At 51.9% G+C, this 26,545-nt stretch overlaps 3 protein-coding genes across 15 annotated transcripts in view; 2 read left to right on the top strand and 1 right to left on the bottom strand.

Moving 5' to 3' along the window:
* SETDB1 (SET domain bifurcated histone lysine methyltransferase 1) overlaps positions 1-2,233 on the top strand; it is a 34,870-nt gene extending 32,637 nt beyond the window's left edge. For all 6 annotated transcript variants that reach the window (XM_078451453.2, XM_078451455.2, XM_078451452.2 and 3 more), the window contains 5 exons: positions 62-194; positions 475-640; positions 1,027-1,238; positions 1,514-1,602; positions 1,718-2,233. In XM_078451453.2, coding sequence (XP_078307579.1) covers positions 62-194; positions 475-640; positions 1,027-1,238; positions 1,514-1,602; positions 1,718-1,835 — 718 coding nt within the window. In that variant the 3' untranslated portion in view covers positions 1,836-2,233. The remainder of the gene's footprint in view (positions 1-61; positions 195-474; positions 641-1,026; positions 1,239-1,513; positions 1,603-1,717) is intronic.
* Positions 2,234-2,415: 182 nt separating this feature from the next.
* Positions 2,416-11,863, bottom strand: CERS2 (ceramide synthase 2). 5 transcript variants are annotated; one of them, XM_060622615.2, is made up of 11 exons: positions 11,716-11,863; positions 6,259-6,432; positions 5,654-5,771; positions 5,336-5,454; positions 5,065-5,122; positions 4,909-4,959; positions 4,597-4,689; positions 4,279-4,407; positions 3,954-4,060; positions 3,693-3,846; positions 2,416-3,514 (listed from the first exon to the last, which is right to left on the bottom strand). In XM_060622615.2, exons 2-11 carry the CDS (start codon positions 6,429-6,431, stop codon positions 3,362-3,364), a joined length of 1,155 nt encoding a protein of 384 aa, XP_060478598.1. In that variant the 5' UTR covers position 6,432; positions 11,716-11,863; the 3' UTR covers positions 2,416-3,361. The 5 variants fall into 5 exon arrangements, with proteins under 5 accessions (XP_060478598.1, XP_060478595.1, XP_060478596.1 ...); XM_060622612.2 differs by lacking the exon at positions 11,716-11,863 and adding an exon at positions 11,226-11,361; XM_060622613.1 differs by lacking the exon at positions 11,716-11,863 and adding an exon at positions 11,226-11,353 and having other exon boundaries at positions 6,259-6,475.
* Positions 11,864-16,231: 4,368 nt separating this feature from the next.
* Positions 16,232-26,164, top strand: ANXA9 (annexin A9). Of its 4 annotated transcripts, none has more exons than XM_078451450.2 (15): positions 16,232-16,725; positions 17,006-17,083; positions 17,201-17,301; positions 17,810-17,895; positions 18,078-18,174; positions 18,756-18,850; positions 19,053-19,166; positions 19,387-19,477; positions 20,437-20,516; positions 20,714-20,773; positions 21,313-21,397; positions 21,539-21,634; positions 21,718-21,776; positions 25,440-25,562; positions 25,799-26,164. In XM_078451450.2, the coding sequence occupies exons 4-15, from the start codon at positions 17,821-17,823 to the stop codon at positions 25,859-25,861; spliced, it is 1,038 nt and encodes a 345-aa protein (XP_078307576.1). In that variant the 5' UTR covers positions 16,232-16,725; positions 17,006-17,083; positions 17,201-17,301; positions 17,810-17,820; the 3' UTR covers positions 25,862-26,164. The 4 variants fall into 4 exon arrangements, with proteins under 4 accessions (XP_078307576.1, XP_078307575.1, XP_078307577.1 ...); XM_078451449.2 differs by having other exon boundaries at positions 17,201-17,323; XM_078451451.2 differs by lacking the exon at positions 17,201-17,301.
* The last annotated feature ends 381 nt before the right edge of the window (positions 26,165-26,545 follow it).

The raw sequence follows: 26,545 nt of genomic DNA, 5'->3' as shown, positions 1-26,545 counted from the left end.
AAAAAAAGCCTAAGAAACAGCCAGTAATCTGATCCCCTCTTATTCCTTCCCCTCCCTTTAGAATCACTGAAAGCTCTCGAAATTATGGTTACAATCCTTCTCCCATGAAACTTGAAGGACTTCGCCGCCCACCTAGTAAGACTAGTATGCATCAGAGCCGACGACTCATGGCCTCTGCTCAGTCCAACGCTGATGTAAGTAACCTTGTTCCTCAAGCTGTACCTCCCCCAGCCTTGTGTTTGGCGCTGAGTCTGAGGAATATTCCCCTCACCGTCTCGGGTCCTTGATGATAATTACCAATATATCCCTTCTTATTTCTTTGGCTGTGACTTCCTGCCTTGTCTTTCTTTGCCCAGCGTCTAGTCTTTCTCTTGCTGTAGTCTTAGCCTCTTCCTGCCTGACCGTAGGAAGAGCAAGAACTTGAGTGGGTCCTCACCATTTACTCTTCTTTCTTCTCACTCTTCTGTTTTCCAGGATGTCTTAACACTGTCCAGCAGCACAGAAAGCGAGGGGGAAAGTGGGACCAGCCGGAAGCCCACCACCGGCCAGACTTCAGCCACAGCAGTGGACAGCGATGATATCCAGACCATCTCCTCTGGCTCTGAAGCAGATGACTTTGAGGACAAGAAGAACATGTCTGGTAGTCTAGAATGTTGGGGGTGGTAGGAAGGAACGATCAGAAAGTTGGGATAGAGGCTTTTTTAAGGAAGCTAAGGAAGTAGGACGAAAAAATTCAGATCTTAAGAGTTGACACATGTCTGGGAGGGTTTTCTGACTCCCAGCTCAACTGTTCGACGCATCCCCTTCCTCTCTCCTTTCCACTTCCCTACTCTTTCCTCTCAGCTTTACCCAACAGATGTAATCCTGCTTGAAAAAAACTGCCAGTTAGGATCTTTGCCCCAAGGGCCCAGCTAACCGGCATTCCTGCAGTGCAGTGGGTGGGATGGAAACCCGGGGGGGGGGGGGGGGGTGGTAGAATGTCTCGAAATGGGATAGGGCCTAAGCCCCGTTCTCCTTCCTGTCCAGGTCCAGCAAAGCGCCAGGTGGCAGTAAAATCAACCCGGGGCTTTGCTCTTAAGTCAACCCATGGGATTGCCATTAAGTCAACCAACATGGCATCCGTGGAAAAGGGGGAGAGCGCACCTGTCCGTAAGAACACACGCCAGTTCTACGATGGGGAGGAGTCTTGCTACATCATCGACGCCAAGCTCGAAGGCAACCTGGGCCGCTACCTCAATGTGAGACCCCCCTCCCCCTCACCTCTAGATGCTGGATTATCGTACCATCGTCAAATTTTTTGTTCTTTTAACAAAAGAACAGTTCTTTTAACTGTATAAACCCACCTTTTCTTGTCAGCAATTCTTGATCTCGAGCATCTTAAAGAGGTAGCTTTCTTTCAAAACTCCACTGTGATGGGGAGGAGCACATGGCATATTTTATCCAACTCCTGCTTACCCCACAAAGCCGGGTTCTGTTTCCTCGTTTCTTATGCATCCTGTCCTTAAACCCACAGCACAGCTGCAGCCCCAACCTGTTTGTCCAGAATGTCTTTGTGGACACTCACGATCTTCGCTTCCCCTGGGTGGCCTTCTTTGCCAGCAAGTAAGAGGGGATCAGGGAGGGGGGTGGGGGGGAAGAGCAGCATTCTGTCTGTGCTCCCGTGCCGCATGCACCTGGTGGCTGCCTTCACCGAACCTGTCCCTTCCTTCCTGTCCAGGAGGATCCGGGCCGGGACTGAGCTGACTTGGGACTACAACTATGAGGTGGGCAGTGTGGAAGGCAAGGAGCTGCTGTGCTGCTGCGGGGCCATTGAATGCAGGGGGCGGCTTCTGTAGAGGACAGCCTTCTCAACGTCCCAAACCCTTCCCAAAGCATCCTTTCCTCAGGAACTGGGTCTTCCTGACTCTCCGACTCTGACCCTGCCTCCAGTCGTGCCCCTCCCCCGGCTCCTAGTAGGTAGAAATTGGGGCTCTGGATCAGGAGGTCCCTTCCAATGTGGTGCTAGCAGGCAAGGTCCCTCCTCCACCTCCTGAAGCGCCAGGGGTGGGGAGAGGTCACCACACCAACCTGGGCCTGACATCCGTCGGTCCTCCTGTTACTCCTCCCTCCCAGCCTGTGTGTGTTCAAGTGTCCATGCTTCTGACAGACTTTATTCCTGGAATGAGGGCTGTGCGTTTACTATCCTTCATTTGTATGGTTTCTTGAACGTCTTTTAACAAGATGTTAAAACTAAGATTGTGATTTGATTTCTCTTTCTCGGTCCCCACACTTCTAGCTCTGGGTCTGTCTGGAACAGCACTGTTTCCCCGCCCCCACCCTTCCCAAGGTGGAGCTGTCATTAATCTCTTACCCTCCCTACCTTGGTTTTTTCTTATTTGCCATATGAAATTTAAAAATGAAAACATTACATAACCATGAGGAAGACTACCTTAGTTTATTTAGTTGATCCCCCTTCGCAGTTCCTGCTAGTCTCAGACACTTGTTGCCATGTTTTCATCTTTAATATATTTTAATTAAAAAAAAAAAAAAACACCATTAACAGTACATTTTGGTCTGAAGTGGTCCCTCTGCTCAAATGCCAGGTGCTAGCTGTAATTCTGGCTTGAAAACCAAAACACCGAATGTTTAATAAATAAAAATTAGAACTAGTTGCCATTCTATTCCAAACCAGCTAGCCTAGGGAAAGAGGCCAGAGAAAGGAGGCAGTAAGATCTTGGACCTGTGACTAGAGAGAGCTGGCAGAGAAGTGACACGTAGACCGGCCGAACAGTCCCAGTGTGGCTCCTCCTTTTTGGCAGAGGTAGGGCAGGGGTCATATGTACCCTCCTACACTCAATTCATTTGTGTCTTTGGAGGGAAAAAAGTGAAAGCTCAGCTTTGGTTTCTGGCCCAAGTTAGGGAGCCTAGAAAGGTGAGCCTTGGTCCATCTTTGGCAGAATGAGGCCCACAGGTGGCACAGTAAGGCACGACCCTGGCTCTGGAGGTCAGGGGGTCAGAGGCAAACAGCTGGGGCCAAATTCTGAAGAATAAGGAATGTGAGTTGTAACCCCCACCCCCAGAGCTGAGGAAGGGCCTCAAAAACAACAGTACACCTTGGAAAAAAGAGAGGAAAAGAAGTCCATCCCCCTCTAACAAAGGATGTACCAGCCTCCCCTCTACCTGGGGATTGGCTGGTTTGAATTTGGTTTAAAGGCAACTGGGTGACAAAGAAGCAGGGGGCTGGGACACAGAAGAACTTTCTCCTTGCTTTCTGCTTCCCAGCCCCCCTCCCCAGCCCCCAGGGCTCAAAGTGGCCCTGTGGGGAGGAGGGACTAGTTCCTTGGCTTTACGCATTAATCTGAGGGGCAGCAGGGACAATGGTTCAGTCATTCTTACGATGGTTGTTACTGACGACAGGGTGGCCGACAGGGTGGCCGTTGGCTAGTGGCCGGCTCTTTGCTCCTCCCCCTGCTATAGCCTCCTCCCCCTCTGAGCTCTCGGTTTCTTCCGGGTCACTGCGTTCATCTTCTACCAGCTGTGGAAGGGATAAGAAGGGTTACTCGCTGTCCTCAAACCCCCAAGAAATGCCTCTCTCAGCAGGCTTGTCCTGCTTTACCCAGGGCCCCACAGTAGTCTCTTAGCAGGTTGCTGGTACGGGAGGGAGTTTGGGTGGTTTCTAGAGTTGAAGGTAGTGGGGCCTACAGAGCATTCACCTTTCCAGTTATGAACTTGTGGGCCATGCGCAGAATGAAGTAGGCCCAGAAGACATGTAGCAGCTGTAGCACTCCCATCATGGAATTAAAGAAGTAGTAGCCAAAGAAGGCAGGGTAGAGCTCCAGTGGGTACACCACGGTGCAGTGCAAGATCCTGCAGCGGAAAAGTAGAGGGAATTGTAAACACACAGAGGAGGGGGCAGGGAGAGGCAAGACTCCTGATTCCTTGAGGACAGGAGTGTCATCTGGCCTCCTACTCACCAGAAGGGCAGGATGACCAGTCGGGTGATGATGAAGACAATGGCGAAGACAATGAAGATGTTGTTGCAGGTGTTTTTCCATCCCGCATAGTTAAACATCTTGGCCGACTGCATAGATAGCCCCATCCATCATCACAGGCTCCTGACTCTCCCATATATGTTCATACACACGCTGGCTCTGTGCCCCCCGCTTCCTTGGTCCCAGGAACATCAACAGCACCACCACCACCACCACCACCACCACCACCCCCTGCAAAAAAGGGAGAGGGATGGGAGAACCTGCACCAGAGTCTCTAGGTTTGAAGAAATGGCCCAGGAAGCCTGACCTCTAGCAGGTAGTCAGAAGAGTCATGAAGAGCCATGATCAGAGTCCCTGCTCGGATGTAATTGGCAAACCAGGAGAAGCTGATGAGGATGATGGTAGCCACGTGGTGGATGATCTGTTCCTTGAAATCCTGAAGGAAAGATGCAGGCTCCAGGGCACTATTAACTGTTCCCCAGCCCCCACTATTCCTACCTCCCCTTCCCCTTTGTGCCCCTCAACCCACAGCTCCATCCAAATACCCAGAAATCAAAGCGGGGGCTCTTCCTCCCAGGGATTTATCTTGGTTCCTTAGGCTTAATGGCACAGCTCCCTGACCCACCTTTCGCTTGACATCAGAGGCAATGCTGAAGAGCAGGGACCAGTAGAAAGAAAGTTCAATCATGTAGTACCAATACTGGGAAGGGATGGTGCTCTGCGAGAGCGAAGAGAAAGAAAGGTAAGGGGCCCTGGAGCAGCAGGTCCCAAGAGTCTCACCTGTCCAAACCCAGCCCTTCTAGCCCAAAGTGCTTTAGCACCATGACTCCAGTGCCTTCTGCCATGTGTTCCAGAGATCCTCTCTTCACGAGGGCATGTGTGTCCTAGTCCTGTCCTACCTTGATGCTATATAATGAGTCAGGATCCCATTTCATACCTGTATGGGATATCCCTCCCAAACCTTCTTCATGTCATAGAACCAGGGTTTCTGCAGAGAGACAGTGAGAGGTTAAAAGAGGAGGGACCCAAGTTCTGTGGCCTCATCCCACCTTACTAGAGAGCCTACTCCCACCTCCCATTAATCCCCACTCACATCCACAATGACGGCCATGCCAGCAATGAAAGCGATCAGATAAAAGGTGAATCTCCAGCTGCAAGAGGAAGCAGAAAGGACTGGAAGAGTGGCATAGCCCTCCAGCCACCCCCAAGTGCCCCCAGATATCCTCTCAATATCATTAGTAACCAAATTCACCTGCTCACCTAGGTACAGCCTCTCCTCGCACAGGGCCATGGCCCACCCCTCCCAGCAAGATACATCAGAGCTTCCTCTGCCGCCCAGTTTCTCCTGCCCCAACCTCCCCTACCTGGCTTCTCGGAACTTCTTGAGGAGACTGGGCCGGTCCTGGTTGCGGCGGCGCCGGAACCAGCGCTCTACCTGGCGGCCAGAGAGCCCGCTCTGCCGTGACAGGAGCTCTACCTCTGCCTGGGTGTCGTGAGGAAGCCCCATTACCATCCGGCTTCGGCTCCCCCACCCTCCCGCCCTCTCCCAGCGAGAAGCTAGGTCGGCACCCCTGCCCTCTCCTCTCTTCACCCACCAGGGTTGGCCCTGCAGCCTGCCCCCTCCCTCTGCCCTCCCCTCCTCAGCACCCAGTGACTGCCAGGCTGGGGTCTGCGGCTCAAACCTGTTTGGGCTGCTTGCCACTGGTCTGGTAGAAATGCTCCAAGGTGGGGTTGGGAGGTGCCCGCAGCCGAGTTTTCTCCTTTATGTTCAGGAGGGCAGCCAGTGGGGTGGCCACGTAACTGAGGAAGGGATAGGAGTGAGAAGTGTCTGGCTCTCTGGAAGCACCTCAGTGTCTCAGTAGCCCCTACACTGGGAGGGGAAAGGACTGCAAGCTCAGGCAACTTTATCCTGGGCCTCAGTTTCCCAGCAACCCTCTCTCTGGCCTCCATGGGCTGCCCAGAGCTGACAAAGCTGCCTGTGTTCACAAGTGACCGGGCAGGAGCGGGGAGGGGGAGAACAAACGACCATTGAAGGAGAGGGCCTGGGGGTGCTGAACCCTCAGGAAGACAATGCTGCCTTCAGTGGGGGGCACACAGGAGGCAGGGATCAGTGGGGGGGTGCACAGTAGGCAGGGATCAGTGGGGGGCGCACAGTAGGCAGGGATTGGGGTGGCCAGAAGAGCGGGACCCAGCGCCAATTAAACAGCAAGAGACGGACTTGAAATGCGAGAAATTTCACTGTGTCTGGCAGCCAAGGAAGGCATGGGGGTAGGGGCAGTATGCTCACAGCTCAAAGAAGTATCGAACGATGAGGAAGAGCAAGGCCAGGGGTAGTGTGATGTAGAGGTCTGAGGCTTTGGCATAGACACGTCCATCCCGGTCTTCTAGATCAGCCCAGGTTAAGTTCACAGGCAGCCACAGCCGTTCCCACCAGAAGTAGTCATACAGGGTCTGGAGCATCCTGAGTGAGGAGGGGGGAAGGGAGAGGGCATCACAGGGGGCAGCTATGGGGGAAAAGAGAGATGAAAGTTTCCATGGTGTAACAAAGGAGAAGGGGACAGAGATTCAAGCCCTGGATTCTGGTCCTGGCCAATGGCCTCGGACAAATCAGCTTCTTCATCTGCAACATGGTGCCTTTCCAGTTCTAACATTTACTGTTTTTAGCAACTGAAGGGTGATGCTAACAACCCCCAGGAGTCCCAATTCTCTAGAACTAAGAACCTTGGGGTCTTCCAGTCATGTTGCTACCCCAGCACGGAGGACAGGCAGGATCTGGCCCTAGAGGCTGTAACCAACAATCTGAGTAAAGGAGGCACCCTCCCCCATCCCACTCTTCAGCTACCCCCTCCATCCCTCAAGCCAACCCACAGCTGGAAGCTTCCCTGTCAGGGAAGCCCCGAAAACAGATTGCAGGGCTGAGGCGACCCTACCTCCTCCTTCCCTACAACCCATCCAGGTAACAGGTCCCTAGGGAAAATTAAGAGGCTGGAGTACAGTAAAATGATGTCCCTAAAGGATGCTGAGCCCCAGGACAATCAGTGGACCTCAAACTATCACAAACAAGATTAACACCCCATGCTGAGACATCCAATCCCAGCAAATAAGGCTGAAGAACTCTTAACTGAAGCCTCTTTTCAGAAATAAAGTGAAAGCAAGGCTGCAAAGGATCAGGGATTGGGGGACAGACCATGGTGACAGCAGACCAAGACATCTGGTGGGACTAGGAACTATTTCTTCCTAAGGCTCATCTAGAAAATAAAACCCTAACTAGTCTGCAGGGGAACACCCATCACAAATACTCTCAGATAATAAAAGCTGTTGCTTCCCCCGCAGCCCCACCTTTTCCTCCACTGTCAGAGAAAGGATCACCAGGGTGGTAGTGACCAACCACTTGGATACCAGAATGAGGGAGGATACAGACCTCCTTTGACGTATCCTACACAGCCACTGTCTGTGGCTCCCGAGGGGGACAGCAGCCGCTTGGAGCTAAGAGCAAGATGGTCCTGAAGCGTCAGTGATGCCGGTACCAACACAATACCTGGCAGTCCTGGGACTCAGCAATGAACGCCAGCAGGATGGCAAGGGCAGAAGTTTCCAGGCTCCCAGCCCTCATCCTCCCAGGAGGGAAGAGAGGTGGTGGTATTCAGGCTGGCCTTGGAATGAAGCGCTGACACAGAAGGAAGGTGGTCTCCTCCCACCCAGGGAGGGAAGAGAGTGGGGAGATTGTTCTCCACTGTGAATTGGACACCAGTTGGTGCCACTGGCTGAAGGCTGATCAGATCTCAGCTGAGCTGGGCTGGTCCTCCGGCTGCTCTTCCAACAGCTCCGCCCACACCCACCACAGAAGCACTTGCGAAATCCCTCTCAGCCTGTCACGGGTCATTATTCCAGCTCAAGGACTTTACCCTCTTGTCCCCACTCCTGGTCACTGCTCTCAGATGAAATCAGAGGTCAGCACTGACAATAAAGGAGCTTCAGCTTCACCTTCCCCCAGTCTCTCTCTCTCTCTCTCTCTCTCTCTCTCTCTCTCTCTCTCTCACACACACACACACACACACACACACACACATATTCTCTCTCTCTCTCTCTCTCTCTCTCTCTCTCTCTCTCTCCAGGCCTCAGGTCCTGAGGGCATTCATTGCCCCTTCCCCCTCCACCTTAGCCAGAATAAATATTTAATCAGTTAAAGAGATGGAACCTTTTTGAACTGAACAAAATTAAACATAATTATCCACAGTGGAACTTTACCCACACGACCATGTGTACGACACACTTTTATCCTGGAGAAAAGATGGAGAAAATTTAATAGAGAGGGGGCAAGGTAAAAGGCCTAGGATGTGCTAGCACATCTCTGGATCCTCCTTTCCACATTCTTAGCTTAGCTAGATTGGAGGTAGGGAAGTACACCTGACATGTCCCCTGACTGCTGTCTCTTAGAGCCCAACTTGTCATTCACTGAGATCTAAAGCCAAAGGTACAGACAGGCCTGGAGATTGTGCCCCATCCCTACACTGGTCAGTGAAAACTGGCAGGAAGTTTCTCTTGTCAGGGACATTTTGAGGATTAAAGATTCAGAAGACCGGCTGGGGTCCCAGAGGGTAGGAGTGGGGCCCCTCTCCCTGACTCCTGGGGTCCAGGAACGTCTTCTGCCAGTCTATCCCTCCAAAGAAAGTGAGAAGCTGGGGAAGCTGGCAGAAAAAGTGTCAGAGAGTGGTCAAGGGCAATCACCAGGATAGTGCAACTATCTCAACCCCAGGACAAGATAGCACTCATCCCCTTCCCATCCCAAACAGGGAAAGCCAAAGAATATGGTGTGTCAGGAGCTCAGAGATGCAGATTCATGGGGGCTCTCTCACACTTGGCTTTCAGTCTTTCTGTGACCACAGCCCTCCCTTGCGGCCCAGCCTAGGACTTCCATTAGCAGAGGAATGCTACCCCCTCCCTGCCCACCCTTCCCCACCCTGGGCCTAGCCCAGCAGGGAGAAGCACCAGATTCAGCAGGGTCAGGACTTCTGACTCAACACGGGGGGGGGGGGGGGGGGGGGGGGGGGGGGGGGTGAACAACAGGGGCTCCCAGCGCCCTGCTTACACACCCCCACAGAAGCAACAAGTCTGCTCCCAGAGGCAGCCCTGGTGGCTTCTTGGCACCAGCCCATCAAGCCAAGAAGGCAGGATATCTACTTGGCCTAGGGAAACAACCCTGCTTTTCCAGCAAGTTGGCCCTCAGGGTAGATACTTGATTTTCTGCTGGAGAAATCACACCTACAGATGTTTTTCCACTCACAGAATTTACTCCTGACACACACATGAAGAGATGATAGGGTGTGTATGCATCTGTGTGTGTGTCTCTCTCACATACATACACACATATACACATGTACACACACATACACACCTGCCTCAGAGACACAGATGCCACTTTCTGAGGCACAGGCTGGAAAGGGACCAGCAGAGCAGGGATTTCATGGGCATTGGATTACCAGGAACTTGAACAGGGCTCTGCCCCACCCCCACCCTTTACCCCAACTCTGACTGACCCCTCCCACACACTCAGAGATGGATGAAAAGGGGCAGAGGGTACCCATGGGGGCTTGTAAACCCAGAACGCTTAGAGGGCAGAAGTTGGAGTTGGTGGGGAAGGGATGTCCGACTCAATGTGAAAAGTCTCTCTGGCTCTTAGAGTTTGGAGATATGATTGAGGAAAACAGGATCAGCAAAGGAGAGAGTGACAAACACAGGGTCCCACAGGCTTGAGGGACTACAAAATGGTCTTCCAGTTGAAAAGTCTCTTTTCAGGCAGCAACAGCACCTCAGGAACTAGATGAAGCCCACAGGAGGTGTGTCATTGTTCCAGGCCGCAGTGTAGGTCCCCAAATTTAGCTTGTCTAAGCTGCCCCGCTAGAGGCCCCAACACACCCAAATACTGCATGTGACTACAGCCTCCAGGGGCAGGGAGAGGCAGGCAGGTTGAAGAGGCTGAGCCAGGCAGTGCTGTAAAGAATCAGTGGCCTGTGGCCAGTGACAGGGGAGAGAGGAGGCCGGCCCTCCCAGGGGGAAAGCAAAGGCCCCAGTGAAGGGAGTGGACTGTAGGGTGCCAAGGGAGACAAGGAACTCTGTCTGTTTAGAAGAGAGAGTGTGTGCAGGTCACTTTATGATTAAGGCCAGGCCCGGAGACACAAAGCTGCAGACAAGTCCTTATCCCTAGAGCCCCACCACAAGTGCAGCTGGCCACCCACATTTAGATTAGGTGATCTGGACTTTGGTACGGGGGCAGCGACCCTTCCAGCACCAGTGCAGGGTGACTGCCTCCTGGAGGCCTTCCCAGACTCAGCTCCCTCCTCCATTCCTCAGGGTCCCCAGAGTCCCCCTGACTACTGAGTCTAGCAACTCAAGTGACTTAAGCCCAGGTTTTGATGCCAGGGGCCTGGCTTGGGGAGAGAGAGAAACCCCCAAGCTCAGGCCAAAGATTAGCGCCACACACCTGCCATTAACCTACTTGCCAGAGAGCCTCCAGGCCGGTAATTAACAAGCTGTGGCCCAGAAAACCAGTTTCACCGGCAGCTTCCCCCCTCCCCACCCCTGCCACACACACCCCATAACGGTATAGGAGCCTTAGCCTTGGGGGGCCGGGGCAGACGCAAGAGCCACTCCTTCCTGTTTCCCGTTAAGCACATGGACGCTCTGACCTCCCTCCCGGAGCGGGCACTGAGGACCAGCCCGAGGAAAAGTCTGCACGACCCCCCGTCTCCCTCCCACCCTGGTCGCTGGCCCGCCGCTAGGCCGGGGCGGGGGGGGGGGGGGGGCCTGGGGGGAGACTCTCCTCCCCAACAAAGGGGCGCCGGCGGCTCGGGCCCTCCGCGAGCGGCTCCGGGTGCCTCCCTTCAGCCCCTACCTGTTGCCAGGAGGGCTGGCTTCTTCAGGCCCGGGGCACCCGGCCAGCCTGCCCTCCGGCGGCGCTGGGGGCCCGGCCGCTCCCGCGAGGCGCTCCGGCCCGCCCTGCCCCCGGCCCGCCGCCATGAGCACCCCGCGCACGCGCCCCCGCGCCCCGGGGCCGCCGTCCCCCGCCCCCAGCCCCGCTGCCCGGAGCTCGCGCCCCGGTGCCCCTGCCCGGCCGCCCCCCCCGCCCCCTCCGCGGCCAGGGCCCTCTCCGCGGAGCCGCGTCGGAGCGGCCCCCACTTCTCCCAACTTTTCGGCGGCCGCTCCCCGCCCCTGCGCGCAGCGCCTGCGGCTCCCGGGCCGGGGTCCCCCACTCACTCGGCGGCGGCAGCGGCGTCGCGGGGCTGGCCGGGCCGGGAGCCGCTGCTCCGTGTCTCCGGGCGTCCGAGCTCCGCACCCCCCCCCCCCCTCCGGACTGGCTCGGCTCGCTCCTCTCCTCCCCCTTCCGCCTGCCCGCCCGCCCGCTCCCTCCCTCCTTCCTCCTCCTCCCGCCGAGCCCTGCACGGCTGCGTCCGAGCCCAGCCCCGGAGAGCAAGGCCGCGGGCGGCCCAGGAACCGGGAGACTGGGCGTGGGCCTGCGGCCCGGCGACGGCAGGGGCAGGGGCGGGGAGGGAGAGCGGGCGGCGGGGCCCGGGCCTCTGCGCCCAGCCCCGCTCCCGCCGCCTCTTCCTCGGCCCTCGGACCCGCGCCCGCTGCGGTCGCCGCACCCCGGAGCAGCCCCCGAGCAGGGGAGGCAGGTGCGGGCCCGGCGGCCGCGCTGGGCTCTCCCCTCGGGGGGCAGACCCGCGAGATGCCCGCGAACGCGCACCTGCCGGCTCCCGACTGCGGTCGGCGACCTCAGCCCAGGTGCCCCCGACCAGTTGCCACCTTCCACCTCCCGCCGCACTGGGCAGCAGAGGGGGGAAGGTGCCTCGGCTTCGGGCGAGCCCCCCCACCTCAGTGCCGCGCGCCCCTCAGGCCGACCCAGGTGGCGGGCTCCGGTGATTCCTCACAGAGCCTGCGGCCCCTACGAAGTCCCCCGCTGCATCCCCGCCTTAAAACCCACGTTTCCGCCCAAGTGCGGTGAAACCTACCCCCCGTGGACACACACCCCACTGTAGTGGACGCTCTGAAAGGGCCAACCCCCAACTTTTGTTTTGTAAAATGTATTTGACTTTGCAATCTGCACCATTTCCCCCTCTCCTGATTCACGTTTTAAAAATGTCCTTCCTGCTCCGGTAGAATTGATGTTTCAGGAAGATGCCACATGTTTATCCTGGAAAACTGACCTTGACTCCTAGCATCTCCTAGCATGGACAGAATGTGGCTAGGATGCGTTGAGAGATTTGCTTAAAGAGAGATCTAGAGTTTGAGTCAATAGAGGTAACTTCGTTTGGTTTGGTTACCTTGGTGAAATGTTGGTGCTTTTATATTATCACAGTTAGAACCTCTGACAGTAATTTCGTTCATGGTTTATCTAGTCAAGTTCGGGTGTTTTAACAGCTGTGCTAGGAAGGAGAGTGGCCTCCCACCTATTCCAGTTGAGAGCTTGGCCCTCACCTGAGGCTCTGTCTTGGAGACTTGTGGAAGCAGGGGCTGATTTCCAAGCTATTTATTCATTTGCTCTTTGCAGTAGGACCCTCAGCGCATTCCTACCACTGGAGAAATGAGAGCTATCGGCCCAACCCCTGGCCCACTTCTCACCGAACCAGCCCCCAGTGGGCTCTTCTGCAGTTTTTTAGCCCAGGCCTGCCTGATTTTCCAGATCCCAGCAAGCCCTCCAGCCCTGTCTTCCTTTGCCCCAGGCTGAATTCCTCCCTGACCCTTACTGCTTACATCTTTTTACCTCCCTGTACCCTCTCCCTCTGCCTTCCAATCCAGAATTCCCTCTACCTTTCTTGAGAGTCCTCCCCAGATTCCTCTGTGCTACACACCCACAGGCCCTTTTCCAGCTGGGTGCAGTGTCTCTTGTTTGGGCTCCAGCTAACCTTTGGGTGCCTCTCTACCTCCTCACACCTTGTACTATTTGGTTCCCTTTCTGTAGCTTCTGAACCCTTTTCTCAAGCAGTTTTCCTAGATGCCATGTTTCTCCAAAGGTGCCCATAAGACTTTATTTTATTTTTCTTATTTTATTTATTTGAGAGAGAGAGAGAGAGAGTGTGTGAGTGGGATAGAAGGGCAGAGGAAGTGAGAGAATCCTAAGCAGGCTCCACACTCAGCGCAGAGCCCTATGCGGAGCTCCAACCCACAACCCAGGGATCATGACCCCAGCGGGGACATCAAGAGTCCGACACTCAACCAACTGAGCCACCCAGGTGCCCCCCACCCACCCCCACCCCCGCCAGGCACAAGACGGTTTAAATGATTGCTCGGAGGACCGAAGACCGTTGAACCTTTTTAAGATAGCAGTGGGCAGGGGAAGTTTGGGGGCAGGAGTTGGATAGTCAAGGCCCGAGAAATAAAGATAAGAGGGTGTATCACTCCCCCAGGAGACAAAAGAGAAGGTGGATGGGGGAGGGAGCAGTGGCTGTGGGCAGCATTAGAATGATGTTACCCCGTCTGGTCAACAGAGCAGGAGCACACACACTCCTGCCTTGACTGGACCAGGAGATTTTGATCACTACCTTTCTGACCCATCCCCCAGTGCCCAGGGCAGACATGGCCACACCCACAGTGCCCCAAGCTGCCTGCCCTGCTGTGACTCACTTCCTCTGTATGGGCTGGTGAGGTGTCCTGAGGCAGAGGACACCAGGCCTTCAGCCTGGGATTTAAGTATCTGGGCAGGCTTCTAGGAAAGAAAAGACATGGACTCCAGTCAAGGAAAGTCATCCTGACCCAGGTCAGACTGGCATGTGCAACACAGAAGCCTATTTGGGTAAAGGAGTAGAGCTTGGCCACCATGTAAGCAGAGGAATTCAGGTGCTAGGAGTTCTGGGGAGAAAAGGTTTCATAACAAGAGGAAAAATAACCAGGAGGAATTTCAATGTGTTCTGAAATTATGCAATGCAAGGATTTTGCAGAAAAGCAATATGGAGTTGGAGTTGAACCAATATTCATGAGTCAACAGCTGAGTCTCTATATATTACTGCTTATCCCCTATATAGTCCACTAAGAGGGGCCCCAAATCAGCCATGCCCTCATCTAAGTGATGAAGAAAACACAGGAGAAGTTGGGAGACCTGGATCTTGTTCCAAGCCATGGCCCTTGGGAAGTCACTCCACCTCCTGAATCAGTAACAAGAGGGGGTAGGCTAATCACCTCCAACAACCCCTCCTCTCTGAAATTCTAAAAGTTGAGAGCATGGGGGTGAAAAGTGGTTAGTAAATCTAAAAACAACCTCGATCTGACCCTGGAATTGAACAAAACAAAACGCCAGGACCAAAGGAGTGAGATTCCAGCAAGTTTCAGTGGAGCAGTTGTAAATGCATTTCACACACTCCCTCCTCGAACTTCTGGGCCATGAGGACTACTCTTCCACCATGCGGCTCGGGTTTGGCCTGCATTCTTCAAATATGGAGTTCAGCCTTGCTCATCTGCCAGGAATCCCTTGCAGAATCTCTCTCCCTTCATCTTCCTCTAAGCCTACTTGGAACATGTGCCCAGAAGAGACTCTGAAGGGTAGAGAAGGTCAAAGACATGGGACCAGAGCTGCAAAGCCACTGTATGGCGGTAACCCAGACTAGGAAGTCTCCTGCAAGTGTCTTGAGGTCTCAGAGTGTGCAGGGGTGGGGGTGGGGGGGTGCCGGTGTCTGCTGGAGGCTCTTCTTCTGATCCTGCCTGCCCACCAAGTCCACCTAGGAACCTGGTGTCCTCCAGAGACTCCACTTCCCAACAAGTGAGCAAACGGAGCCCCTGGAGATCTGTGGGCGGAGCCAGTGCCTTGGAGACCTCTAGTGGCCACTAGGGGGCTCCCGGCTCCCGGTGGCTTCTAATGCCCTCCTGTGGCCAGATTGAAGATTGGCAAGATAGAAGTTGCAGAATAGAGCCAAGACTGGACTCCTAAGGGAGACAAGTTAACAATAACAGTTACCATTATAAAATAACATTATAGCAATATTTATTGGCTTTTTTAATGTTTATTTATTTTTGAGAGAGAGAGAGGCACAGAGTGTGAGCAGGGGAGAGGCAGAGAGAAAGGGCGACACAGAATCTGAAGCAGACTCCAGGCTCTGAGCACAGAGCGTGACGCGGGGCTCGAACCCACGAGCTGTGAGATCATGACCTGAGCCGAAGTCGGACACCCAACCGACTGAGCCACCCAGGCGCCCCTCAATATTTATTGTTATGCATTGGTTAACATTTTGACATGTGTACCTATTGCTTTGTGCAGCAGCCCTCTTCTAAAGTGCTCTACATGTATTTATTTAATTCTCACAATAGCTTATAATATAAACACTATTATTACCTCTTGTTTCAACAATGAGGAAACCAAGCACAGAAGGGTTGAAACAATTGCCCAGGTCACACAGCAGACTGGAATTCTAGTCTAAGAAGTCTGTCTTGGGGCGTCTCAGTGGCTCAGTCGGTTGAGTATCAGATTTCCGCAGGTCATGATCTCACTGTTTGTAGCTTCAAGCCCCATGCCTCACTCCCATTGAGCTCTGTGCTGACCGCTCAGATCCTGGAGCCTGCTTTGGATTCTGTGTCTCTCTCTCTCTGCCCCTTCCCCTCTCACTCTCTGTCTCTTGAAAATGAACAAATGTAATAAAACAAGTTAAAATTTAAAAAATAGTAATAATAAAATAAAAAATAAATAAAATAAAATAAAATAAAATAAAATAAAAAAGAAAATGAACAAACATCAAAAAAAAAATCATCTAAGAAGTCTGACTCCAGGACCTTTGCTTATAATCACCATGCTGAAACTGAGTCCAGTTTTCCAGGTTTCCAAGGAATTACAGAATGCTCAGTTAAATCACAATTTCAGATAAACCACAAATAATTTGTTGACATAAGTATCTCCCATGAAACAGTTGGGTCAGACTTAATACCAACAAATTATTTGTCGTTTACCTGAAATTCTAATTTAACTGGGTATCCTGTATTTTTATTAAGTCTGGCAGCCTTGTTTTACAAGGCATTTTTCTCTGCCAAATGACATCACACATATTACCTAATTTAATCCTCCCTGTAAGGCTATTCTCAGGTGTCTAGGATGTCCCCTCCATACACTTCTCCCAATATTCCCATTTTTAAAAATGTTTTTTAATGTGCCCAGCCCCTGCTTGACCTATCTAGGGAGGCAGGAAGGAAACAGCTCCTAGGTAGACCCCAGGGAGCTGACTGGGAGTTAGTTTCCAGTGACTGCCTGCTCAGGAGCCCCTCAGGCTCCCCAAGGCTGTTTACCTGCTGTTCCCTGCACTGACGACTTTGACCCCAGCTGCCAGGGTTGCATCACTTACAGCTACAACATCTCTGGCAGGCAAAAGGCAACAGAAGCAATCTAAGACACAGGGACCCAGGGAGCCTCTCCCATCTCCCTGTTGCCTTTTGGGAGTATGATGCTCCTGTCCACAGGGAACACCCTTTGCATTTTTCTCTCTTGACTCTGCTGATCTGTTCCCCACCCTCTAATACCTGTGTTCTTCCTTCCCCACAGATATAAACAGTCCCCTGGCCCTTCCCAGCCAGGCTGGCTGGCTCTGATAAGGCAGTAGTAGTCAGGGACTTTGGGGGTTAGGAACCCTTCTGGGGTGCAGGCTGGGGTGCCCTGCTGGTATGTGCCCCAACAGGTTTTTCTCTATCAGCCTCAAAATCAGCCTAGAGCCTGTCTGACCTGTCCCCCCAGAGAGCTGGAGCCAGAGGCAGAGCCAGGTCAGAAGCTGGATTTAGAGACTAGGTTTGTACGGTCCCTCCTGGCCCCACAGGGAGAGCAAGGCACAAGGCGTCTTGTGTCTTCTCAACTGCTGAGAGGCTGAGCAGGCCTCCATGGGCTGAGGCTGGGGCCCCTGGGAGGAAAGATGTTCTGTGGGGAGGGGTTTACACGGGGGACCAGGTACAGCTTGGTCCTCTCCCACATTTGGGAGGGGCCAGAGCTAGAGGCGACAGCTGGGCTGGGCTGCCAGGGAGGTCATCTGACTGGCTGCCCGGCCTGGGCTGACACGCCCCTTCTCCTCTAGCAGGCCACACAGAAGCTGGTGTCCACACAGGCAGCCGCCAGGCTGTGACGACTGCCACCTCGCCTCCAGCACCTCTGGGTAAGCACTGGAACCTGGGCCCTCGTGTTGGAGGAGGTGGGGAAATCTGGATGATCCCATGGGAGAGGGAGAAAGGAGTTTTCCTTTTCTAGTGTGGGTGTTTGCTCCCTTGTCTAGGCATCCAAGTGCCCGCAAGAACACATATATATATCAGCTCAGAGAGTGCACCTACTGACCTAAAGATCCCTGCCAGAGACGCCAAGGGTGAAAGGCCAAAGGTGAAAGGCCGGCGGCAGACAGGTAGCCTGGGGGGGCAGGGAACAGGGGCTGACTTGTGGGCTGGGGCTGAAGGTGAGGAGGTGTTTTAGGAGTTGTTATCTCCCACCCCACATACTTAAACCTACCACCTTGCCTCCCCTGCGCCACCCCAGGAACACCTAGCCAGTCTACGGGAAGGAAGGGATGTGGCTCTCAGAAGGGGGTCATGCACCTGAGTCCAAAGTTTGGGAACCATGGAGTCAGGGAGGATTTGTTGAGGGCTAGCTCCAGCAGCATTCCTGACCAGTCCTTGCTTCCTGAAAGAGGGGTGAGAGCTGGGGAAGAAGGGGGCTCCCCTCCTACCCTTCCACTTGTGCTCTCAAAGCTGCCAAGCAAGTCAATACTCTCTTTTTCTGCAAAAGGGGAAAGAAAGCATGGGAGGTGAGCCCCGGGGTCTGGGGGTCATAAAGAGGCCCAAAGGGCCAGAAGGCTCTCCTCAGTTGGCTCCCATTTCCCTCCCTGGCATAGCCAGTGACACCATGTCTGTGACCAGTGGGAAGACAAGACCATCCCTGACCCAGGAGATCCTCAGCCACCTGGGCCTTGCCAACAAGGTAGGGGCTGTAATGGTTGGAATCATTGTTGGTGTATCAACTGCAGGGCGATGAGAGGATGGGGGACAGGAAAAGGGAGAGCAGGCCCTGAGACTCTGCCAAGGGCCGGGTTAAGGCTCTGGGGTAAGCGTGCACAGACCTGCGATGCTCCCCCCAACCCCTCACCACTCGTGCTCTTATAGACTGCAGCTTGGGGGACCCTGGGCACCCTCAGGACATTCTTGAGCTTCAGCGTGGACAAGGATGTGCAGAGGCTGCTGAGGGCAATTGCAAGCCAAGGTGAGCCCTTCTCCCTCTGCACCTGGGGCTCTTCCCTACAGGAACCAGTCTGCAGACCAAGAAGGAGCCAGGAAGGAGGAAGTGATGTTGTTCAATAAACGTTTGTGGAATGCCTTAATTCTTGTCCGTCAAGTACCGTGGTGGGTGTGTGGTTCCTATTTTCAGGACACTGCCATGAGGTAAGGCTTATTTCCATTTTACAGATGAGGAAACAGTGAGACAAAAGGGCTGGCCTGAGGTCACATGGCTCACGACGGCAGGGCCGGGCCGGGAATCTAATCCAAGTCTGTGATCCCCAGAGCCATCTCTCCCCCAGCATACCAGGCCACCTACACCTAATTCAGGGCCAGGTTCGCATGCCATTTTGGCATCTTATTCGCATCTTCTCGAGGCCAAATGGAAGTTGGGGTGACGCAGCCCCTGCCCCTGTCTTTCACGGCCCTTTCCTAGATCTCCATCTCTCCTCCTCTGGAGGCTTCCAGCGTGAGGAGGAAGGGGATTCCCCCCCCCCCCCCCCCCCCCCCGGTAAAGACTCAGCTGGGTTGTGACCAGCTGATGGCCCAGCCCTCACCTCTGTTCAGGTGTGGACCGCAGCACCATCGTGGGTGTGCTGACCAATCGGAGTAGGGAACAAAGACAGCTCATCTCTCGAGCCTTCCAGGAGCGCACTCAACAGGTGAGGCCACTGACTTCCCAGGAGCAGTGGACTGGGGTGAGAGGCCCCCCCGAAATCTTGGGGTGCAGCAGTAGCAGCTGGAGGGGGGGTGGCTGGTGCTTCTGGCCTTAGATAAAAGCCAGCCAGATATTCCAAATGTCCCCCATGCCTCAGGGACCTCCCCCTCATATCTTCTCCTCTGCCATGGGGCCATTTATCACAGGACCTGGTGAAGTCCCTGCAGGCAGCACTCTCTGGCAACCTCGAGAGGATGGTGATGGCTTTGCTGCAGCCTGCAGCCCATTTCGATGCCCAGGAATTGAGGACAGCTCTGAAGGTACCGGAAGAGGCTCTCTGGGTTTCTAGGAAATGAGGACACCATTGAAGGGAGGAGAGGGTTCACTGCCTGGACTTTGCCCACTCCAGAGGTGTCCACTTGGCAGAGGCCCCCTTTAAACAACCCATATTGACCCTTAGAAGGACAAGGGGTCAGCCTCTGCTCTCTGCCATACTGCCGACATGGCCCAGTCTCAGAGTGGCCTCCCAATTTCCCACAGAACCCAGGTTCCACTGAGGATGTGGCTGTGGAAATTCTTGCTACCCGAAGCCCACCCCAGCTGCAAGAGTGCCTGACAGTCTACAAACATAGTAAGAGCACGTAAGGAACATGGGGTGGGGATGGGGTGGGTGACAGGTTAGGTGAGCCCTCTTGGAACCTGTCTGCCTCAGAGCTTTTCCCTTGGGGTCTCTCCCCCCACCCACCCTTACCAGTTCTCAGTCTCCCCAGGGTAAGAGCCAGATGTGATCATTAAAGAAAGAGAAGCAGTGATTAACCATCTTAATCTGGGGCCCCAGGGCGGATCCCAAGGTAATGACAATGTTGGGCACATGACAGCCCCAAGGGTGCCCATGTCATCTTCTCAACCCCTTCCTGATTCTGCCATCATATCACATCCCAGACTGAATGGAACCTTGCTACAGCTGAGGTGGGGGGGGGGGGACTTCTCCCTAAGTCATGAGTATTACCCCTCAGGCCCTTGCTTGGCTGCCACATGGCTCACCCACTAATTGCTGACTGGCCTTTTCTCACCATCTTAGCAAGCCCCCCCCTTTTTCTTGCTTTCCCCAATTTTCCTTTGATGTCCATTCTTGGCCTGTCTTAATCCCTCTCCTACCTTTTTCACTTCTTGCTTCTGTCTTTCTTTTCCCCTTCTCTTTTGTCTTTCACGTCTTCACATCTTACCTCCCGGATCACTTCTCTGTGCTGCCAGTGAGAGGACCGGGCCCTAGCCATCTGGCCTCATAATGTAGGTTTCCCTATCCCCCTTGACTACCTGGCTACTACTTGAATCACAGACGCCTCCTGCCCAGGGCAGGTTGGCTCCTGGAGATAAGGCTACTCCACTAAGTAGGGCATGGGTTACTCACAGTTTAGGGATGTTTTCAGGGTACCCACGATGGTGCTTCTGCCTTACATCCTGGGAACTACCAGCCATCAAGCTACCCCAAGCAGGGGCTGGCAGTAGGCACAGTGGGTTGGGCATTTGACAGAATATCTACACTGGAAAAAATTGGGAGGATTCAGAGAGCTCCTGACCCTACCCCAGATTTCCAGATGGAGGTGGAGAAGGACATCAAATCTGAGACCAGTGGCATCTTGCGGGACCTGCTCCTGGCCCTGGCCAAGGTGAGGAGGACTGGCCTGCAGAAGAGGGGGACTGGCCTGGCAGTTATACTGCCAGGGAAGGGGCTGGGGTGGGGTGGGGAGCATTGCAATGGTATAATTAAGGAGAGAAGGCTTTGGGAGGAGAACAGGCTGGGGTCAGTTTGCCTGGAGGTAAAAAGCTACCCCTCAAAGAGTCCTCCTGAGAGAGTTTCTCATAGGGGGCCCGTGAGAGCTATTCTGGAATCATTGACTACAACCTGGTGGAGGACGATGTCCAGGTGAGCAGGGGTGAGGAGTCTGCACAGCCACGCACATAAGACACCCTCCCCCACCATATCCTAGAGCCAGTGACCTATGTACCCACTTGTCCTGCAGACCTCTCCTTGCCTGGGGGAAGGAGTCCTTAGTGACATGTGAGGACATGACCTGTTGGGTAGTAACCATCTGAAGCCTTTTCACTCCTTTAGCCTCTGACTCCTGAACTCCCAGGAAGTGAGCCCGTCACGGATGACCGTTCTCTTGGGCATTTGGGTGGGGGAACCCTCCTCACACTTTTCCTTGTAGATCATTGAATTCCTTGAGTGCCAGGATTTCCCCAAATTGGGGAACTGAGCTGTCAGGGCAGAGCCCCTGTCTTAGCCCTATTCCTTTTTGTTTGCTTGTTTTAACCATAAATAAAAGTAACTACTTTACACTTTCAAATAAGCATTTCTACTCTGAATCCTGTTCCCATCATCATGATGATGGATTCTGGGAACATCGCAACCGTGGCTCCCCAGCCCCCAAACAAGGATCCTGATTTACTCCTCCCTCCCAGGCATTAAAGCAGGCTGAAGGGCCCGGCACAGAGGGCACATGGGTCATAATATTCACGCAGAGAAATCCTGAACACCTTGTCCGAGGTACACATGGGACGTCTGGTCCTCCCAGCTTACTCTAATGATGACTTTGGCTGAGGAAAGTGGGGAGGGCTCATCCTTCTCTGTGATAATCACCCCCTGCTCTCATTTATCTTTCTGACTACTTCCCACACACACCACAAGTGTTCGATCAGTACCAGCGGTGCAGTGGGCACGAGCTAGAGAAGACCATCCAGAACATTTTCCACGGAGATGACCAGGCGGCTCTGCTCAGCCTAGGTAGGACCTGCTCAGGACATGTGGGGTAGGGTGCTCACCTGGTGTGGGGAGCCATCTCCCCACTGTTCTCTCCTTGCTTGCAGTCTCCGTGATCAAGAACACACCGCTGTACTTTGCTGATAAACTCCATCAAGCCCTCCAGGTGAGACGGACACTTCTTTTCCCTCCCTTTGGAACAAAAACCGGGGTGGGGTGGCAGGGAGGACTACTTTTGGGCAACAGAGAGGAAGTTTCACGCTTTTGCTAATGTAACAATCTCATACTTGTTTTATAATCATAAAGCCGCTCTCTTTTCCTAGGTTTACTAACTGTCTTGTCAATAGCAGAGGATTGAGCTGTGGTTAGAGCTAAATTAGTTGAAGCAAAAGAGCACTAAGGCTAAAATTTTGGCCTAATTGGTGTCTAGATGGCCAAACATAGATATAAATTTGCTCTAGAAGACAGCATCTTGTCCAATTTCAGTGGTGGCCAGAATTATGATGGTGATAATGCTAGCAAGAATGGTGACAAGAGCCAGCATTTCTTGGGTGCTCATTGTGTCCCAGGGCCTATGCTGAGCTTGTGACACACATTTCAATGAATCTTCATTGCCACATTTCATCCCTGTTTTATAGATGAAAAAATTGAGGTACAGAGAGACTAAGTTCTTTGCCCAAGGTCACACAGCTAATAAATCATACAGGCTTCCTACAAAACACATATGTTAACACATAACACTGTATGTTAACTCTACTGGAATTTAAACACAATTAAACACACATACACACACACAATGGTCCCAGAGGACATTTAACTGCCATGTGTCAAATCATAGTCTATACCATAGGTGTTGGTCTATACTATAAGCTATACCATAAGAGTTCTTAGCATCCAGGACCACCTTTTCCACTCTGGTCAGACTTTGTTCCATATTATCCACACTTAAATTGGTGATGTTGGTTTGAGTAATTTAATAAACAGAATCCAATCATTCTACTCACTGAGCTAGGTCTCCTATTAGTATAAATGTCCCCTGAAACCTGTAAATAAAAAAACTCACCCCAATTCTTAAGAAGATAAAAGCAGTTATCATTTTGGTAGATGGCATAGCTTCATGAGGACTGTTTGAGAAACCATCATGCCTTATTGACAGCTATTCAAAAGACAGTACGTATATGCCCTTATTTTATCATCAATGGAGATTTCCATTGTATTTATCCCATGAAGTCTGTACTATTGTATTGAGCCAACACTAAGACCGATTTGAAGAGTTGTGGTTATCTAAATTCTTGTTATAAAAACAAATTTGAATCCTAGCAGTAAATGATTGTAATGTATTTAGACTATAGGACCCATACTCTTGGATGTAAATGCCAGGTTGACCCTTAGAAGTAGAAGTCAAAAAATAATATAGGCCTGTTTTTCTGAAAACTTTTTTATTTTTTATTTTTTTAAAAATTTTAAGTTTATTTATTTATTTTGATAGAGAAAGTACCAGTCGGGGAGGGGCAGAGAGAGGGAGAGAGAGAATCCCAAGTAAGCTGTGCACTGTCAGCGTGGAGCTCGATGCGGGGCTCGAACCCACGAATCGCGAGATCATGACCTGTGCTGAAGTCAGATGCCTAACCACTGAGCCACCCAGGTGTCCTGAAAACTTTTTTTAAAAAGGAAAAACTCAATCAGATGCTTCTATCTTATTCTCTTATGAGAAATATGTGAAAACATAGATTGTGACAAATATTTATTCAGAGAAATGACTTTCAGTGAAGGCTGATTCAGGAAAATTCGGACCAATATGAACCATACAATGAATTTTCATTAAAAGATCCTAGAGAAGGGGCAGGCACCTTGGTGGCTCAGTCAGTTAAGCATCTGACTTCAGCTCAGGTGATGATCTCATGTTTTGTGGGCTCAAGCCCACCGTTGGGCTCTGTGCTGACAGATGGGAGCCTGGATCCTGCTTCCGATTCTGTGTTCCCTCTCTCTGCCCCTCCCCTGCTCCTGCTCTGTCTCTCAAAAATAAATAAATCAACATTAAAAAGAAAAGAAAAAACACAATCCTTTATCATAATACAAAATTGGTGATATATGAAATTTAAGATAAAGTAGCCACTAGGCACACTGACAATGAGATCATGAGTCCAGATGAAATATGGCATCCTGTTGTTACTTCCTCATTTTCCTTTCTATTTTTTTCATGGGAACTTATGATCTGTGTTGATGCCATAAGTATGGGTGTCAGGCAGTTCTGGGAAGGGTCTTATGAGTCAAGCAACAGGAAACTCTGGGAAAGGGGCTCATAGGAAATAGTGACTGCACCAGTGCACATTTTTTATTTAGAAATCTGTCATGGTTACACATTTATTATAATCAGTTATAATTCAATTTGATACTGTATTGTACCTCTGTTGTTTCTAAACAGAATCCTCCATTACCTTCTTTAACCAAAAGGCAGGAGGCTTGGTACAGGTTTAGGAGGAAGAGAGTGATGCTGAACCCCAGGGGTCCAACCAGGAGAAACTGATAGATACAGATGAGGATGTGAGGTGGCCCTGGGAGGTCAGGATTCAAACCGGAAGGCACATGACCCTGCTCCCTATCAGAACCCCATCAACTCAGTTTGGGGATAGGCTGGGTATATGCTCCTTGGACATTCACTAAATTGGAAGTTATAAAGTTCCTGGCTTTCATGCTGTAAGTCTTTATAGGTAGCAAGTCTTTCCTATCCTTTTTATATTTTATATTTTTCATTTTTCCAAGTCTGGGTTTATTTCAAAATTATAAAGATTTGTATGTTATTTTTTATTACATATAATAGCACATATAATGCAATTATATGGATTTTATTACTTTATATGTATTTTATTACATAAAATACAAATACTTATTACATATAATAAACAATTTTTAGCTTAAAGTAAAAACTTTCACATTTAAAGTTTAAAAAAAAAGATATTGGGAAAAAATTAGAAAAAAAGGGGGGTCGGGCGCCTGGGTGGCTCAGTTGGTTAAGTGTCTGACTTTAGCTCAGGTCACCATCTCATGGCTTGTGAGTTCAAGCCCCACATCGGGCTCTATGCTGACAGCTCAGAGCCTGGAGCCTGCTTCAGATTCTGTGTCTCCCTCTCTCTCTGCCCTCCCCCACTACACTCTGTCTCTGTCTCTCAAAAATAAATAAACATTAAAAAAAATTTTTTTTAATAAGTAAAGCACGTACCAGCTAATGCACCAATACTTCCAAGGGTGTAAAACGCTGCAAAAAGCTTTATGCCACCAGGAAACCACAGCAATCCAGTTCCACGGATGGAGAAGAAAATGCTGCACGCGAATCGAATGAGAAACCATTTCAATCTGGTGTTGAAACTAAGGAACGAGGCATCCGGGACCTGTGTGGTCAGGCCCTGCTCCTGGGAATCCTGGCGGCTCAGGACCTTCTCCATGGCCCCGCTCCCCTGCAGCTTCCGATTTTTTTTTTTTTTTTTTTTTTTTTTTTTTTTTTTTTTTTTTGAGTCCGTGCCTTTGGGGCTGCTCACCACTGAACTCTTGAGGAATGAGACTCTAAGCTAGAGGCCTGGCCAGGAACGGTGGGTACACGGCCAGAACAACACCTACCCCAACTGCTCTCAGAGACTCCTCTTTCCTGCTGCATCATCTTCCATGAGGATGGACAAAGAGACAAATTTTGCTCCTAGATAATGCACACATCTCTTTTCCCTGCACTTACACCTTGCTTCCCCTTTCTAGAGTAATTTACCTTGCCGTCCAGTCTCTGCTCTGTGAGAACCTTACTACCAACCTCTCTCCATTCTGTTTCACTCTCTACCAGGACATGGGGCCCAATTACCAAGTCCTGATGCGCATCCTTATCTCTCGAAGTGAGACTGACCTTCTAAGCATCCGAGCTGAGTTCAAAAAGAAATTTGGGAAGTCCCTCTACTCTTCTCTCCAGGTGAGACTTGGCTAGTTCTTGACCTGGAGCCTCAGAGCTTCACCCCTCACTGCCACTCTGCCCTCACTGCACACGGCAGAGTGTATTTACGCCCTTGGAGAACTCATGAGTCTTTGGTTAATTTAGTACAGAAATCTTGACATCAGATAGTTGTGGGCCAGCACAAGGGAGGAAACAGAGTGCCTGGGCCATGGTGGCAGTGGGGTCTTTCTAACACTTGACTTTCTTGTCTACAGGATGCAGTGAAAGGGGACTGCCGGTCTGCCCTACTAGCCCTGTGCAGGGCTGAAGACCTTTGAGACCTCCCTGCCCTCCCTGTTCCACCACAGACATTCAAGGATATGAGATCCCCATGTTTGGCTGGGCCTGCAGGAAACCAGCTGGGCTCCAAATAAGATAACCCCTCACTGAACACCACATGCTCCAGCTTCTTGTGGAGGCTAGAATTTGAAGTTTCTTTCAAGTCCCTTAATTTCTTCATCTCAAAGTGAGGTCTATATGTGGGTCCCCTAGCTCTGTCCTGGGTATAGACATCTCTTTGATGGTTTCTGCCCTATTCATCCTTCCAGTACCCTGGCCAAAACATCTCACTGATTCTTGAATTCTTTTGGCAAACTTCGCTGTTGTTTGTGTGCCCTGATTAGAGTTTGGGTGGAGCAGGACATGGGCTGGGAGGAGGTCTTGAAGTTGGAGGTGCCTTTGATGTGCACTTGCATATGCAACAGGGATCCTGTTTGACACTCCAGTGCTGCAGTAAGCAATAAGCCCCTCCCCTCAAGGTCCCCCCTTCCCCCCATTATTCTCTCTTCCCCAGGAAATTTCAGGCAAAGAAACAGAAACAGGAGCCAGAATGAGGTCAGAAATGGTCAGAAGTAGCAAAGAACCATCTGATCGCGCTGCCCTCCCCCGCCTGGAAAGTCTTACGTTAAGGGAGCACAACCCCCAAATTGCATCTGTCCAAAGCAGGGACTTGGAAACCCACC

The sequence above is a fragment of the Panthera onca genome, chromosome C1 (genome assembly GCF_046562875.1).
Source record: "Panthera onca isolate mPanOnc1 chromosome C1, mPanOnc1 haplotype 2, whole genome shotgun sequence".
NCBI classification, from domain to species: domain Eukaryota; kingdom Metazoa; phylum Chordata; class Mammalia; order Carnivora; family Felidae; genus Panthera; species Panthera onca.
Note: the sequence above shows the minus strand (reverse complement) of the source record. Positions and strands in the feature narration are given on the sequence as shown.